The following is a 14,704-nucleotide window of genomic DNA, read 5'->3' as shown; positions in this document are numbered from 1 at the left end:
TGTAGCAGAACCCAATGGACGTTAAGGTAAGTGGCTGTTTTTAATATTAGGAGGTGGGTGCGGACGGCTCTCCCCAGCGCTGGCCATGCTTGGGGGGGGGGGGGCGGCTGCGCCACCCAGCCTCCCACTCCGAGGTGCCGCTGTGGTTCCCAGGCAGCGAGAGAGCACTTTGCAGTATTGGTTTTTTGACCCTGCATAGTTTGGCATGCGAAAGCAAATGCATATTTGCATGAGCATTGCCTCATGAATAGCCAATTAGGCCAGATTTGGAAAGCCAGACTTGCTAGGGTTAAACTTGGTGTTTGAGCACGCAAAATTTTTCTCATGGAAAGCATTTTTTGCAGTTGTATCCTTTGGAGGCAGGTGGTGGATGGCTTGCTCTGGTGGTGTGAGCCCTGGAGTGAGTTGTCTGCGCCTGTCCTCCCCCCACCCCGGAGTGTTGTATGTGAGCCAGCCCTGAGCTCTACGGCTCGGGGTGACCCATGCTTCACTCCTTTCTCATGTGGTGCCCCCAAGTTAATGTGCATGTTGCAGAACGCAATGGACGTTAAGGTAAGTGCCTGTTTTTAATATCGGGAGGTGGGTGCGGATGGCTCTCCCCGGCGCTGACCACACTTGGGGGGGGGGGGGGGGGGTGCAGCTGCGCCACCCAGCCTCCCCCTCCGGGGTGCCGCTGTGGTAAGAGAGCCTGGGACCCCGCAGTCCCCCGGTTGTATGGGGGCATTCGGAATCCTCCCCGTGGCGCTCCTGGATAGTGCTACTGTAGCATGAACTAATACCCGCAGGGCGGTCGCTTTGCGGTATTGGTTTTTGGACCCTGCATAGTTTGGCATGCGAAAGCAAATGCATATTTGCATGAGCATTGCCTCATGAATAGCCAATTAGGCCGGATTTGCAAAGCCAGACTTGCTAGGGTTAAACTTGGTGTTTGAGCACGCATACATTTTCTCATGGAAAGCCTACTTCTTCTTGCTTCAAGGTTGAGGCACGTACTCTATTAGATAGATAGATGCGGCATATGCTACGACGCGGGTTGGCTAGTCTATTCTAATTAACATAACTAATGTAACTTGATGACAGTATGTTTGTTTAGGCTGAAGTTTAAGGATTGGAGTCAAGTACTACAGAGGTGCCAAAGCTGCACCAATACATATACATGTATGGCAGGAGCGTATGGAAGGGGCTCCAAGTAGTGATGAGCAAAAATGTAAAATAGTTGTAATTGTGCATTGAAATTTGCAATAACGATGCAAAATCGTAATGCAAAATGTCGTCAAAAATCATCATAAGCAGTAAATAGCAAGTACCCCCCATACATGCTATTGTTACCAAAATTGCTACACATGTGAAAGAGAATAGAATAAAAATACAACTAATAATAGTTTATAGTTTACTTTTATTTTTAGTTTATATTTTTAGTCTTTATTTTTAGTAATACTAAACTCTGCTGGATGTATTTTAAGAGCTATATAATTCTGTTACTAGCATTATGCTTACTGTATAATAATAATATATTTTACGAGATTATAGATACATGAAGGAAGAAGAGGGGAGGAAATATATGATTGAAAAAACAGACGATGGTTCATTTACCCATTTAATTTTACCTTTATGTTATGTTGATCTAATATTTTAATATTTAATAGTGTATTTTGGTGTATTGTGCTAAAGAGTGTCTACATTGTTCATCTTTTTGGACACTGCTTTAGTTGATCCGAGGAAGTGGACTGTGCTCTGCGAAACGCGTTATCGTTTTTGTGTCTGATTGTTAAAATGTCTTTCTTATATTGGCATTGCCCCTTCTTCTTAGAGGTAAGCCATTTTATGTTTATTACATCTACGGTTATTTTTTGGGGGCGCCTTTTCCCGCCTAGTGATGATGTACATCATGTCTGTAGCAAGGGGAAGAGTATCAACAATTGGGCAAAGTTCATCCAGTAAGGACAGAACTCAGGTTCCATTATTGTGCACTATCAGAGCCATTTGTGAACTAATAAGGAGGTAAAGGCAACTTTACTAGTTCACAATCCCAGAAATCTGGTTTCTCCTTTTCCGGCTGGGTGGAAAAGCCACTGAGTGAATCTGTGAGAATTTGCTGCATTTTAATATTTATTTAAAATGTAAGTTCTCGAATGTAACCTTATGATTAAAATTGCTTATATTTTACTATATTCATTTTTACATTATTTAGTCAGTGTTTGCCCATTGTAAAATCTTTCCCCTGATTTACATTCTTAAATTTATCACAGATGGCCACATCTTTACTACTAGCAAGGCGCATTCCTGCAGAATGTGGTTTATTGTGTGTTCCAAAATGAGCAGAAATATCACCTGGTCTCCCAGAGTGCTCTAGGGCAAAAGGCTGCATAACTAAATAGCCTAAGCTAAACACCACAGGAAGTGTGGAGTTACAGAAATCTATACATACAGTATATATATATATATATATATATATATATATATATATATATAAATATATATATATATATGTAAATATATGTACGTACAGTGTATATATATATATATATATATATATATATATATATTCTCCTGAATAATGTATTACATTCTATTATACATCATTATGGTGTCTCTTTAAAGCGGTATTGTCACCATAAAAAGCAACTTTCAACAGCAACTGGTCTGAGTGTATTAAGTGATAAAGATGCTAATCCTGCATTCAAAACTTGCAGAACTTTTTCTGCTGTTCTGGTTTGGAGTTATCACATACTTTATGAGCACTGGCCCTAGTGCCAAACAGTGCCAAAGAGTTGAATGCTGGGAGTTCTTATTATCTATAATATATTCCTCCTCTTCCATTTATTTCCCTGCCTAGCTTTCTTATCTGAAACACCTCTGCTCACTTGTGTTTACAAACAAGGCTGAGGTGACTCAGCAATTGGAGGATAAGACAGTGTAGTTCCTAGTATACACCTCAGTGGGAGTGTCTGAAGACAAGAGTCAGGGAGGATAAGATGTCAGCATTAGCTTGGCAAAATGGCCACTGCCTAGAATAGGATTTTCTGCTTTTCCCTTATAAAATTCACAGGAATCAGTACGTGGATAGCACAATACATCTGTTATGCAAGTAGAAGTAGTATTTATCTACTTATATATGTGTTTTTTATTTCTAGGTTAGCATGGGTGTCGCTTGTTCTTTAAGCCCGAACCTGGCCAGGTTCTTTGCCCTGTATCCAAGCTGTGAACTGACATGTAATGCCAATATTACAATATACAGTAGCAATTATCCAATAAAAATAATCAGACAGTAAGATTATATTGCATAAAATCCTATAAGAAACATTGACGTAACTGCATATGGCTTACGGACTAATAGCACAGAGAATAAATGTTGGAAATCAATTCACTAAATGAACTGATGCTGTAAACTAAATTACTAATTGATTCCCTGGCTGATGAAGTAATGATTAATGATTTGCTTTTATAGTGTACACTTTCTCCTCTATGTTAAAACCAGATCATTTCAGTGCTGGAATGTGTGATCTAATTCTTTAGGCTTTGTGTTATAATTACAGAATGTGGATGACGCTGTAGGTGTCCTATGAGGCTGCTGTTCAGCTTGATGACCAACTGACCATGACGGTTTCAGAGTTTTATGGGTCCTTCATGTACAAGCAATAAGGAATCAGGCACGGTGTGGTCTGCTAGAGCCACACAGTAGAACGATTGACTAGTCAGGCTCATGTTGGCCTTACAATCACACAAAGACCTGGCAGATTTGAATTAGATCATCTGAATAGACCACCAATGCAGTCGATTAAGGGAAATAAATGTGCAAAAAAGTGCCATTGTGTTGTTTTGAAATATCCAACCAGGAGGTGAGAAAAAAAAATAGGAATGTCACTTCTGTTACCGTATTTTTCGCCGTATAAGACGCTCCAGCATAGAAGACGCACCCAGATTTAGAGGGCAAAAATCAGGAAAAAAAGAAAAAACTAAACCTAGGTGTGTCTATGATGCAGGGGTGTCTTAAGGACTTTTTACCCCCCCCCCCCCCCCCTTTCCAGTTACATTACATACTATTACACCACATAAGGGGACAGTGTTATGATTGGTTGTTCCCATGTTGCCTGTCTATGTTCCTCTATGTGGTCAGTGTAGTGATTGGCTGTTCCTGTGTCCCCCTGTGCTGGTCCTGTGCTGTGTCTCCCTGTGCCTCCTGTGTCCCCCTGTTCTGCCTGCCATGTCCCCCTGTTGTGCCTGTGGCCCCCTGTGTCAGTGTCCCCCTATTGTGCCAGTGACCCCCTGTAGTGCCAGTGTCCCCTGTGGCACTGTCCCCCTGTTGAGCCAGTGTCCCCTGTGCCTGTGGCCCCCTGTGCCTGCCATGTCCCTCTGTTGTGCCTGTGCCCCCCTGTTGTGCCAGTGTCCCTTGTGCCTGTGGCCCCCTGTTGTGCCAGTTCCTCCTGTGCCTGCCATGTGCCCCTGTTGTGCCTGTGCCCCCCTGTTGTGCCAGTGCCCCCCTCTGTAAGTATCCTCCAGTGCCGGTGTCCCCCCTGTGCAGGCAGTGTGAGTACACTTAATACATTACCTGCTCCTGCCGCCGCGCTCCTGGCTCCAATAATCCCAATCCTCTTCTTCCATCTACCGCTGCCCGCTCCTGCACCGCCGAACATCGCTGGCCGGTCCTAATTAGCCGCAGGGATACGCTATCATCACACGCATGAAGCCGAACAGTGCTGGCCGGATCTAATTAGCCGCGCAGGGATATGCGATCAGCACACCCCGTGCGTCAGGGTCACGCATACGCATGCGTGACCCGGCTCACCCTGATCTTGTATCCCTGCACGGCTAATTAGGACCGGCCAGCGTTGTTCGGCGGCATGCGTGTGATGATAGCGTATCCCTGCGGCTAATTAGGACCGGCCAGCGATGTTCGGCGGGGGCAGCAGCGGGCAGCGGTAGATGGAAGAAGAGGACCGGGCAGGATTGGAGCCAGGAGCGCGGCGGTAGGAGCAGGTAATGTATATAGTGCTTCCCTGCGCACCTCTGCACCCCAAAATCCGTACCTTCGCCGCATAAGACGCACCCACTTTTCCCCCAACATTTTGGGGAAGAAAAAGTGTGTCTTATATGGTGAAAAATACGGTACTTCATATATGCTGGAGTAATCAGCTGAATTATTGGTAAATTTTGTTGGATTGCCAAGTGGATTTATCAGAGTATGGTCAGCATATAAGCTGCTATCAACACACTGTAATCAAAATCCCTAGGAACACACAATTCATTTAATTTCACCTGGTTCTTTATTATTTGCTTTTGTTTTATTTTTTGGGGGAGGGGGTTAGAGGGGAAGGTGTCTTGTTTCTCTGAGCTTTATTGAGGTTTGTATAATTTAAAAAGTTGTACTTTCAATGTTAATCATTATTTTATAGACTAACCAGTTAAATCACAATGGGTCAGAACCACAGGGATTTTGTAAGGGACTTCAAGTAACCTAAAAACACTATTATTTAAAACAAATCCTACCTAATAAACAGCAAATGTCCCTTCGTCCCATGTCCGTGTGTCAGTGCTTTTTTTGCACTGCGCATGTGCAGGGAGGGATGCAGAGACGCTGAAGAGAGCTGGGGGAGAACGGGGCCAGAAGGCATGGGTGTGTGTGCGCGCGCAGTGGGCATGCGCTGATATGTGTGGTGACAGACCTGGCCCGTCTTTAAACGGGCTAAGGTCACTAGTCCTGTATAATAAAATCCAAGTGTCTCTGCGTCCGTGTGTGTTCCTGTGTGTGTGTGTGTCCCTGCTCATAACGAACTGCGCATGAGACACTGAGGGGGAGTGACGTGCGGCTTCAAGGGCGGACGGGGCCAACGGACGGGGGCGGGCGCACACACAGTGACATGCGGTGACAAACCTAGAGCCCGTTTTTAAACGGACTTAGGTCAGCTAGTTATATATATTTACCTTCTTACAACACGTGATAAATTCAATTTATTAACTTTATGTGAGCATAAGATCTTTAACCCCTCACAGGATTATTCTTGGCTGCTCAATTACCAAGTAGCTTACCTTAGAAAGTCCATAACAAGCTAACAGAAATTCCCTTGCTGTTGAGTACCTCTTTAATTACCCATGCTAATGGGTCACCAGGTGACAGTTTTGAAAACTGGTCCAAATTCAGTTCTCACAATTGGTCCACAACCTGTGACAGGTAAAAATGTGCTCCCACTGGCTCATCTGTCACCACCTTCAGCCAAATGGTATTGGTGACTTGTGCATTCATCTATGGCAATTGGCCAATGGGAACGGCTTAGGATGGAGGAAAGGGCGGGCACAATTTATGACTCAAGCCTGAGTCTCACTCCATAAACCTCTGGAAACAGGTTCACTTTTAGGAAGGATTACCATTTCCGCACAACATTATTTTGCCTGAACAAAAAAATAAATCTTGTAGTGACGTCGGTAACTTAAGCTGGATCATCTGTTTGCCTTGCTAAGTCTTACACACTGGACAAAACAAAACTGCATTAAGAGGATAAACACTACCCACTGCATGTACATTGCACTGTGACCAGCCACTAGATTAAAGTCTCTAATGTTTATTAACCACAAATAAAGGATTACCAATTCCTGGAGCAAAGGACAGTAATACATTTTTCATAGATACTTTACTGTTCAGTAGCTGTAGTACATTTATATTTGTACTAAAACGGCAAGAAGACTCCAGTTTGGGTTCCTTTCCCTTTTTCAATGGAAAATGTAGTAATATGAATTTTTGCTGTGTAATAATAGTATACAGATATCAAGCTCTCAACAGCATTTCACTTTGCAGCAAATAAAACAATTGCACTTGTGTCAGCAGTTCTGACATACCCATTTCCTGTTCTACAGACAAGAAGTCTTGACTGACAGAGCCACGGTCTATCTCCAGTCAGAGCTCTACCTCTCTATTAGCCATGCACCCCTTCCATTCCAATAGGAGGAAGATTGAGTGGTGGCAAGGAAATATCACTTCTACACATCAATTGGGAGGGATGGTGACTGGGAGCTTAGAAGGTAAGAGATACTCACTAAGTTACATGAGTTTGCTGCTGAATATAAACATTAAAGAGCAGCTAGAATGACATAGAGTGTGGTAGATTGTTCAGGATACCCACTTGTCCTTGATTCAGCATCAGAAAAACTTCCTATACCTAAATATTGCTATACATTTAATGTAGCCCTACCCTCACAGTGATGTTTAGCTTAGGCAGATGAATTCCTCCCCCCACGTTCCTCTAAGCATTCTGGGAGACCAAGTATACTTTGTACTGGCTTTGAAACTCTCAGTAACCAAACATTCTGCAGAGATGCTCCTGACAGCACTACAGAGGTTAGCACCTGTGACAAATTTCAGAATGTAAAGCAGGATGGGGAAAGAATTTACACTGGGCAAACACCAACTAAATAATTTCTAAATGATTGAATATTGTAAAAAAAATAAGAAGAAGAAGAAATTTTATTAATTACCGGTACGTTATTTTGCCTACAGTTTACTTTAAGGTATTCAGAGGTATTTAAGGTATTTTCTACATAATACCACTTTAACGTATGTCTTAGTTCAGATGTGCAGAGATTTTTTAGCTGCATAGTGGCTTTAAAGCAGTATCCCCTAACCCTGATCTCAAGGCCCACCAACAGCACGTTTTGCAGGTGGGGTAGTTAGTGTTGCAGCAGAGCTGATTAACTACCTCTGTGGATTTATACCAAACATACACTGTTGGTGGGCCTTGAGGACAGGGTTGCTTTAGTCACTTAAGTACCAGCTGTCTCTGCCCCCTTAAGGACCAGAGACCGTTGGTACCAGCAACGGTGGAAACCGACGATTACCGAGGAATCGACGCACTTACCGCCGCAATTGCCGTATATCGGGAACCTGGGCCACCCACTCTGCTGTCACTTTGACGGCAGAGCCCTGTGAGCGGGTCAGGAGCTGCTTTCATTGGCTCCTGACCCTGTGTTTCAGTGTAAGCCAATGGGAGCGGCTTACATTGAAAGACAGGGCCAGGAGCCAATGAAATCGGCTCCTGACCCGCTCACAGGGCTCTGCCGTCATAGAGACAGGCAGAGCCAGTGAGCTGCGGCGAGAGACATCAGGGACCATATGCAATTCTATTTTTCACCTGAGTTTTCTCCTAGGAGATAATTTTTCATCTTTGATTTTAAATAACTTTCCAGCACTTTTCAACTAAAAAAGTACCAAAAAGTTGCTTAAAGGGAAGGTTCAGGGAACTCTTGAAAAAAATAAAAATCCCTATCCACTTACCTGGGGCTTCCTCCAGCCCGTGGCAGGCAGGAGGTGCCCTCGCCGCCGCTCCAGAGGCTTCCGGTCGTCTTCGGTGGCCGACCCGACCTGGCCAGGCCGGCTGCCAGGTCGGGCTCTTCTGCGCTCCATGGCCGGGCTCTTCTGCGTCCCATGCCGGCGCGCTGACGTCATCGGACGTCCTCCGGGCTGTACTGCGCAGGCGCAGTAGTTCTGCGCCTGCGCAGTACAGCCCGGAGGACGTCCGATGACGTCAGCGCGCCCGCGTGGGACGCAGAAGAGCCCGGCCATGGAGCGCAGAAGAGCCCGACCTGGCAGCCAGCCTGGCCAGGTCGGGTCGGCCACCGAAGACGACCGGAAGCCTCTGGAGCGGCGGCGAGGGCACCTCCTGCCTGCCACGGGCTGGAGGAAGCCCCAGGTAAGTGGATAGGGATTTTTATTTTTTTCAAGAGTTCCCTGAACCTTCCCTTTAACGAGTACTATCAAAATTATTTTGAGCATGCTCTTGCCTTCTGGGGGCTTAAAAGGCATTTTATTGACAAGTTTAAAAATATCACCTAGGAGAAAACTCAGGTGAAAAAGTGAATTGCATGTGGCCCCGGGTTTGAGTGGCGCAATTGGCGGGGAGCGACGGAAATGGTGGAAGCGCACAGCGGCTGCTAATTGAAATCTACGCCCTGCCAGCCAGGAGCCCACCAAAACAGGGCGTAGATTTCAATTAGCTCGGTCTGAAAGTAGTTAAAGGACAACTGACCTTAGAGGGATATGGAGGCTGCTATATTTATTTAATTTTATACAATTTTATACAAATATATATATATATATATATATATATATATATATATATATATATATATATATATATATATATATATATATATTTAACAATACCAGTTGCCTGGCATCCTGCTGATCTTTCATGCATCAGTAGTGTTTTAGTTACAGATTGCCCAGCAAGCTCATGATGAACCAGAACTCCTAGGAGTGTGTAAGGGGCTGAAAAGGAACAAAATGCTTACAAAAATGCTACGCAAAACACAAGGTGACACCCCATTGCTTTCCAGTGGTTCTGGAGGTGTGTTTAGCTTTCAGGGACAACAAAGGCATGATTTGCATATACAGCAGTGAAACATTGTGGAAGACATCATATTCATATTGACATCATAATCACTAACTGCTTTAATCACAAATACCTCTTGTTTTAAGAAGGCACATTTCTGTTTTGCAGCAGTGTTTGAATCACACACTTGAATAAGCATGCAGCTAATGCAGTCAAAGTTAAGTCAAACATCTGATCTGCATGCCTGTTTGAGGTCTGTGATTAAAGGCAACTTTTTGCGCGATTTCTCCCGCAACCAGCGTTTTTGCACGAGTGATCGTTTCTGCTATTTCACAACATAGATATGTATGTGGGATTAAACGAATTATGTTTTGCTATGCATTTCGATTACGACCCTCACGTCAGATCAGATCTTTAAGATCACACCAATGACTCCCAGGCAATGTGCTGTGATCGTTAAAGCTCTTACTTTAGGTCCATTGTTTGCCATTGTCTGTTCCCACAGTAGGAAGATGCTCGTTCCACCATCAATCTTCTGGTGAGTATGTAGATTAAGAGTGTTAGAGGCAGACATCAGCAGGATAGCCAGGCAATGCACATTGTTTAAAAGGAAATACATTTGGAAGCCTCAATACCGCTCTCAGGTCTGTTGTCCTTTAAAGGAAACCAGAGCTGAGTAATGAAAAAAGTTTTATACATACCTGGGGCTTCCTCCAGTCCCATCCGCACAGATCGCTCCCACATCGCCATCCTCAGTCTTCTCCTGCTCTGGTACCGGGTCCCGTAACTTCAGCCAGTCGTGGCCAGGCTGACATAAGAGAAGTGCGCCCTCTACATGTCTCTCTAGCGGCTGCTGGAGAGATACATAAAGAGCGCACTTCTCTTGCGCAGACTGGCCGTAGTTGGCTGAAGTTGCGGGACCTGGTACAAGAGCAGAAGGCTGAGGACAGCAGCGTGGGAGCGATCTGTGCGGATGGGGCTGGAGGAAGCCCCAGGTATGTATAAAACTTTTTATTATTACTCAGCTCTGGTACACTTTAAGCCTACACAGCCATTTCCAGAATGCTAAATGTATAAATTCTACTAAATGTAATTTTACTTGTAGTACTTACCCCTTGCATCAAAGAATTCATCATCAGAACTGTCCACCGAGTCATTTACAATTTTCTGCAGGTGCCACTGTGCCCCACTAAATCGCCGTGTTCCCCCTAGAAAAAAACAAAACACAGTTATGTTTCCTGTAGGTATAATAAGCATTCGTTTTTCAAATCCATATGAACAATTTGTACCCTCTTCCTCTCTTATCGGATGTTAATTTACTTTGTTTTTATTGAACACATTTCGATAAGAAACAATCATGACAAACAAAATGTATTGCTTACAGGAATAACAATAAACAATAGAGTACAAGACAAGACAAGACAAGACAAATAACATTTATGTTGCGCTTTTCTCCTTGCGGACTCAAAGCGCCAGAGCAGAGCAGCAGCCACTAGGGCGCGCTCTATTGGCAGTAGCAGTGTAAGGGAGACTTGCCAAAGGTCTCCTACTGAATTAGTGCTGGCTTACTGAACAGGCAGAGCCGAGATTCGAACCCTGGTCTCCTGTGTCAGAGGCAGAGCCCTTAACCATTACACCATCAGCCAACTGCTGGCATTAAATGAGTATGAGTATGGCATCAAATGACAATTTTCTTATCACAACACAAGATGAGATAAAAAAGGGCACATTCCTAGAAGCCTGATGAAAATAGCCCTAGGAAGGCAAAAAGCAGTAAAGGGGCAAGTGAGCGTACCATGGTGTATGCATCTTAAAGAGACTCAGAGATGAACGACCTAATAGATTTATACATACCTGGGGCTTCTTCCAGCCCCATTCGCATGGATCGCTCCCATGCCGCCGTCCTCCACTGCCTCTGTCTCTGGTACCAGGTCCCATCACTTTGGCCAGTGGGGGCCAGTCAACGCAAGCGCAGTGCGCTCCCTCCGTACTGCGTTACAGCGAGATGGAGGGAGTCCCTGTGGATGCGTACCTAACCCGGTACCGGCGATAGAGGCAGCGGAGGACGGCGGCGCCGGAGCGATCCAGGTGGATGGGGCAGGAGGAAGCCCCAGGTATGTATAAAATCTTTTTCATTTTCCCATCTCTGGTTCCCTTTAAGTAACGCAGTGGAAGACCAGGGGTCCCATACCTATGCAAATCTGTAAGGCCTACCAGATTAAAACCTGAGGTGAGGCTTTGAGGCTTTCAAAAAGGTAGATGGCCTGTACCTTGCATATAAGAAAGGACTTAGGAGGGGGAGGCGACCTCCAGCTCTTGCCAAATGTTGTTCTCTTTTAACTGTGAGATGTTTAGGGAAATAAACGTAAAGCCAAACTTTGTATACAGCATAACCGGTGCATGGTTTCAGTATTGGTTACAGAATTTTAAAGTTCAAAAGGTTTTTTTTTTCCCAAGCCCACAATGACTTAAATTTGGTGTTCTAAGGGAAGAAACAAGACACTTACTGTCAGGGCCCCATTTTTGGAAAGGCCACAAGGCCCAAGCCTTGGGTGGCTGCAGCCCAAGTGGGCACCTGGGTGTGAAATAGGGGCTGCTACATATAAAAGAGAAGGCTGCAAATGGGGAGCAAAATATGAAAAAGGAAGCTGACGCCCAAGGGGGCTCTTCATGAAAGAGAGGGTCTGCTGTACATGTATGTTACACATGGAAGAGGGGGCAGCACATGGAATGGGAGGGGGGCTGCTGCACAAGGAAGGGGAGTCACAACACACTTGGCCTATGGGCAGATAAATTATAAATCCAGCCTTGCTTGCTGTTGACCCCCTCTCCCCCCATTAGCCGAATAGTATGGTAGGAATACTATAGAACTATGGTAGGGATTTGACTGTGCACTCCTCTGAGGAACAGTTACAGATATCTCTATGTACTCTGTGAAGTGCTGCAAAATATTTTAGCCCTATATGAATATCTAATAATAATGTCCCAGTTGCCTACCATTCACATGTACTGACAACCTTGGATACAAAAAGAAACAGCCAAGGTGTCAGAGACAAATCCGCATGTGCCCACTCCATGCCCTAAAACACTGGCTACTTGTATGCTGCAGCCTATGAAGAATGAAACCGCTAGGCAATATTTTTTTTACAAGGAAAAGCCATTCATCTTCAGCTGCAGTAACTAGTATTGGAGTATACTGTATATACTCGCATATAAGCCGACCCACGTATAAGCCGAGGCCTCCACTTTTCCCCCAGAAACCATGAAAAAGTGATTGACTCGCATATAATCCCCTACCCAGTATAGCCCCCGCCACAGTAGCCAGGTGTGCCCCCAGTACAAGTCAGCCCCCTTCCCCATAGCCAGATGTGCCCCAAGGACTATACAGCTGTGTTTCAAGACGTCACTAGATGGCGTCAGATATGACAGACAGCAATTGTCACACAGGAAGAACCCCCAATCATTGCACCACTGACATGAGCATCCACGCATCGATTCACAAGCCAGGGAACACCGGTAGTCTTGAGCAGCGCACTCTGCACACCATGTTGCGGGGGGGGGGGGGCACACACAGCAGTGAGACAGATGGCAAGAGCAGGATCACTAGTGCACAATCCTTACACTCCTCTGCCAGTAACAAAACCTGCTCCACCATCCGTTCTGCTCCACTGACTCGCATATAAGTAACTTTTCAGCAAGTTTTTTGTGCAGAAAAATTAGGCTTATAAATATGTGAGTATATACAGTACTCGCTTTTGAGTAATGGTGCACAGAATCCTTTTCAACAGACTGTCATCTATCACCTCCAGCATAGTGCCAGCTGCACTGGGGGCACGTGGCACTAAAAATATATCTGAAGACTTAGTTCATATCATTATATTTCAACAATAATTTATCAGAGCAGCCCATTCTTTTTCAGAAGGATCAATGACACCATTCCTCCGAATGTTAATACAGAGCTTTATCTCAGTAATACAATTAATATCCATTAATATTGCTGAGAAAGGCCTTGGGAGACACCAAAAAATTAATAAAGTTTCTAGTGCATCTGATTCTTTAATTAATTTCTGGTTCCCAAATTGTGCTAGTGTGTCATGTTTTAAATAAAACCCTGTTGTACCATGCAGCTAATACTTCCCAATAAAATTAAATTAAAAAGAAATGTACTGTACTAAAGGATGTTAAACAAGAGAATAATTCTGTATTGAAGGATGGATATTTTTAGCATCACCTTCTAAAGTTGTGTATGGTGCCCATTTATTTGGTCAACAGAGGTGCTTTCCAGCCATCTCTCCTACTTACAGTTTAACCTTCACTCAGGGCCGGGCAGAGGCATAGGCTGGAGAGGCTCCAGCCTCAGGTCGCAGTGTAGGAGGGGGCGCACAATTCATTCAGCTGTCATTCCTAATTGTGTGTGAAGCAGAAATAAATAAGAAAAGGGAATACATAGCAGTGTCTGCAAGCCAGATAACTAGATATTAAGGTGTTGGGGAGGTTGTGGGCCCTGTGGCCCTCTTAGTCTAATAGCAATCAGTGTGTGACGGCTGGGGTGGGAGGGATGGAGGGGCGCACTTTGGTGTCTCAGCCTTGGGTGCTGGAGGGCCTTGTCCCTGCTCTGCTTTCACTTAACTGTTGGATTTTATATTGTGGATTGGAGATAAGTGCAGTGGTGCAAGGGAATGAAAGGCTTTTATTACTCTTGAACCATTATTATCATGATGAGTTGAGGTGGTTACCAAACAAGCTTTTAATACCAACTGGCTTGTTCTCTATATATTCACATAAAAACGTAATAGCAGAACCTGGAGTGTAATGTTTTTACAGCTATATTTAAAGATTATAAACACTGATGCTTTTGTATGCATATAATAAAGCTTAAAATGTCAAAAAAAAAAAAAAAAGATTATGGCCACAATACACTAAGATCTTGCTGGTTATAATAAGACAAGTTAAAACTTATCCCCACAAATCAATCGGTATTTTACATGTTAATTCACTAAAGAAGCTTGCAAATTATTCTGACTTGATGCAAATGTATGCAATGTGTATGCGAGTGTATGCAGTTTGAAAATGGGCCAATCAATTTAAACCCATGTTTAAATTGATTGGTCCTTTTTCAAGCTGCATATATTTGCATAAAAATTTGCATACTTTCAGAAGACTTTGCATCTCATTGATCACCCCTAATCTTCAATTTAGAATAACCTTTCAGCACTTTGCAATGAAAAAAGTACCAATAAGTATGTGAAAAGGTACTATCAAAAACATTTTGAATATTTTTTTTTTCTTTTTTGCTTGATGGTAATTTAACCACTTACCCCCCGCAGTACGGATTTCTCCATCCCTTTTTCCATCCTTATAAAACCAAAGGACAGAGAAATCCG

At 44.0% G+C, this 14,704-nt stretch overlaps 1 protein-coding gene across 12 annotated transcripts in view; it reads right to left on the bottom strand.

The window, feature by feature from the left end:
* PITPNM3 (PITPNM family member 3) overlaps window positions 1-14,704 on the bottom strand; it is a 913,937-nt gene that overhangs the window by 504,191 nt on the left and 395,042 nt on the right. For 11 of the 12 annotated variants that reach the window (XM_068270198.1, XM_068270206.1, XM_068270199.1 and 8 more), the window contains exon 2: window positions 10,433-10,528. In XM_068270198.1, coding sequence (XP_068126299.1) covers window positions 10,433-10,528 — 96 coding nt within the window. Of the gene's footprint in view, window positions 1-6,027; window positions 6,148-10,432; window positions 10,529-14,704 lie in introns of those variants that run through there. The other variant, XM_068270209.1, reaches the window with a different exon arrangement.

This window comes from Hyperolius riggenbachi, chromosome 2, assembly GCF_040937935.1.
Source record: "Hyperolius riggenbachi isolate aHypRig1 chromosome 2, aHypRig1.pri, whole genome shotgun sequence".
Taxonomy (NCBI): domain Eukaryota; kingdom Metazoa; phylum Chordata; class Amphibia; order Anura; family Hyperoliidae; genus Hyperolius; species Hyperolius riggenbachi.
The sequence above is the reverse complement of the archived record's forward strand: the minus strand, read 5'-3'. Positions and strand labels throughout refer to the sequence as shown.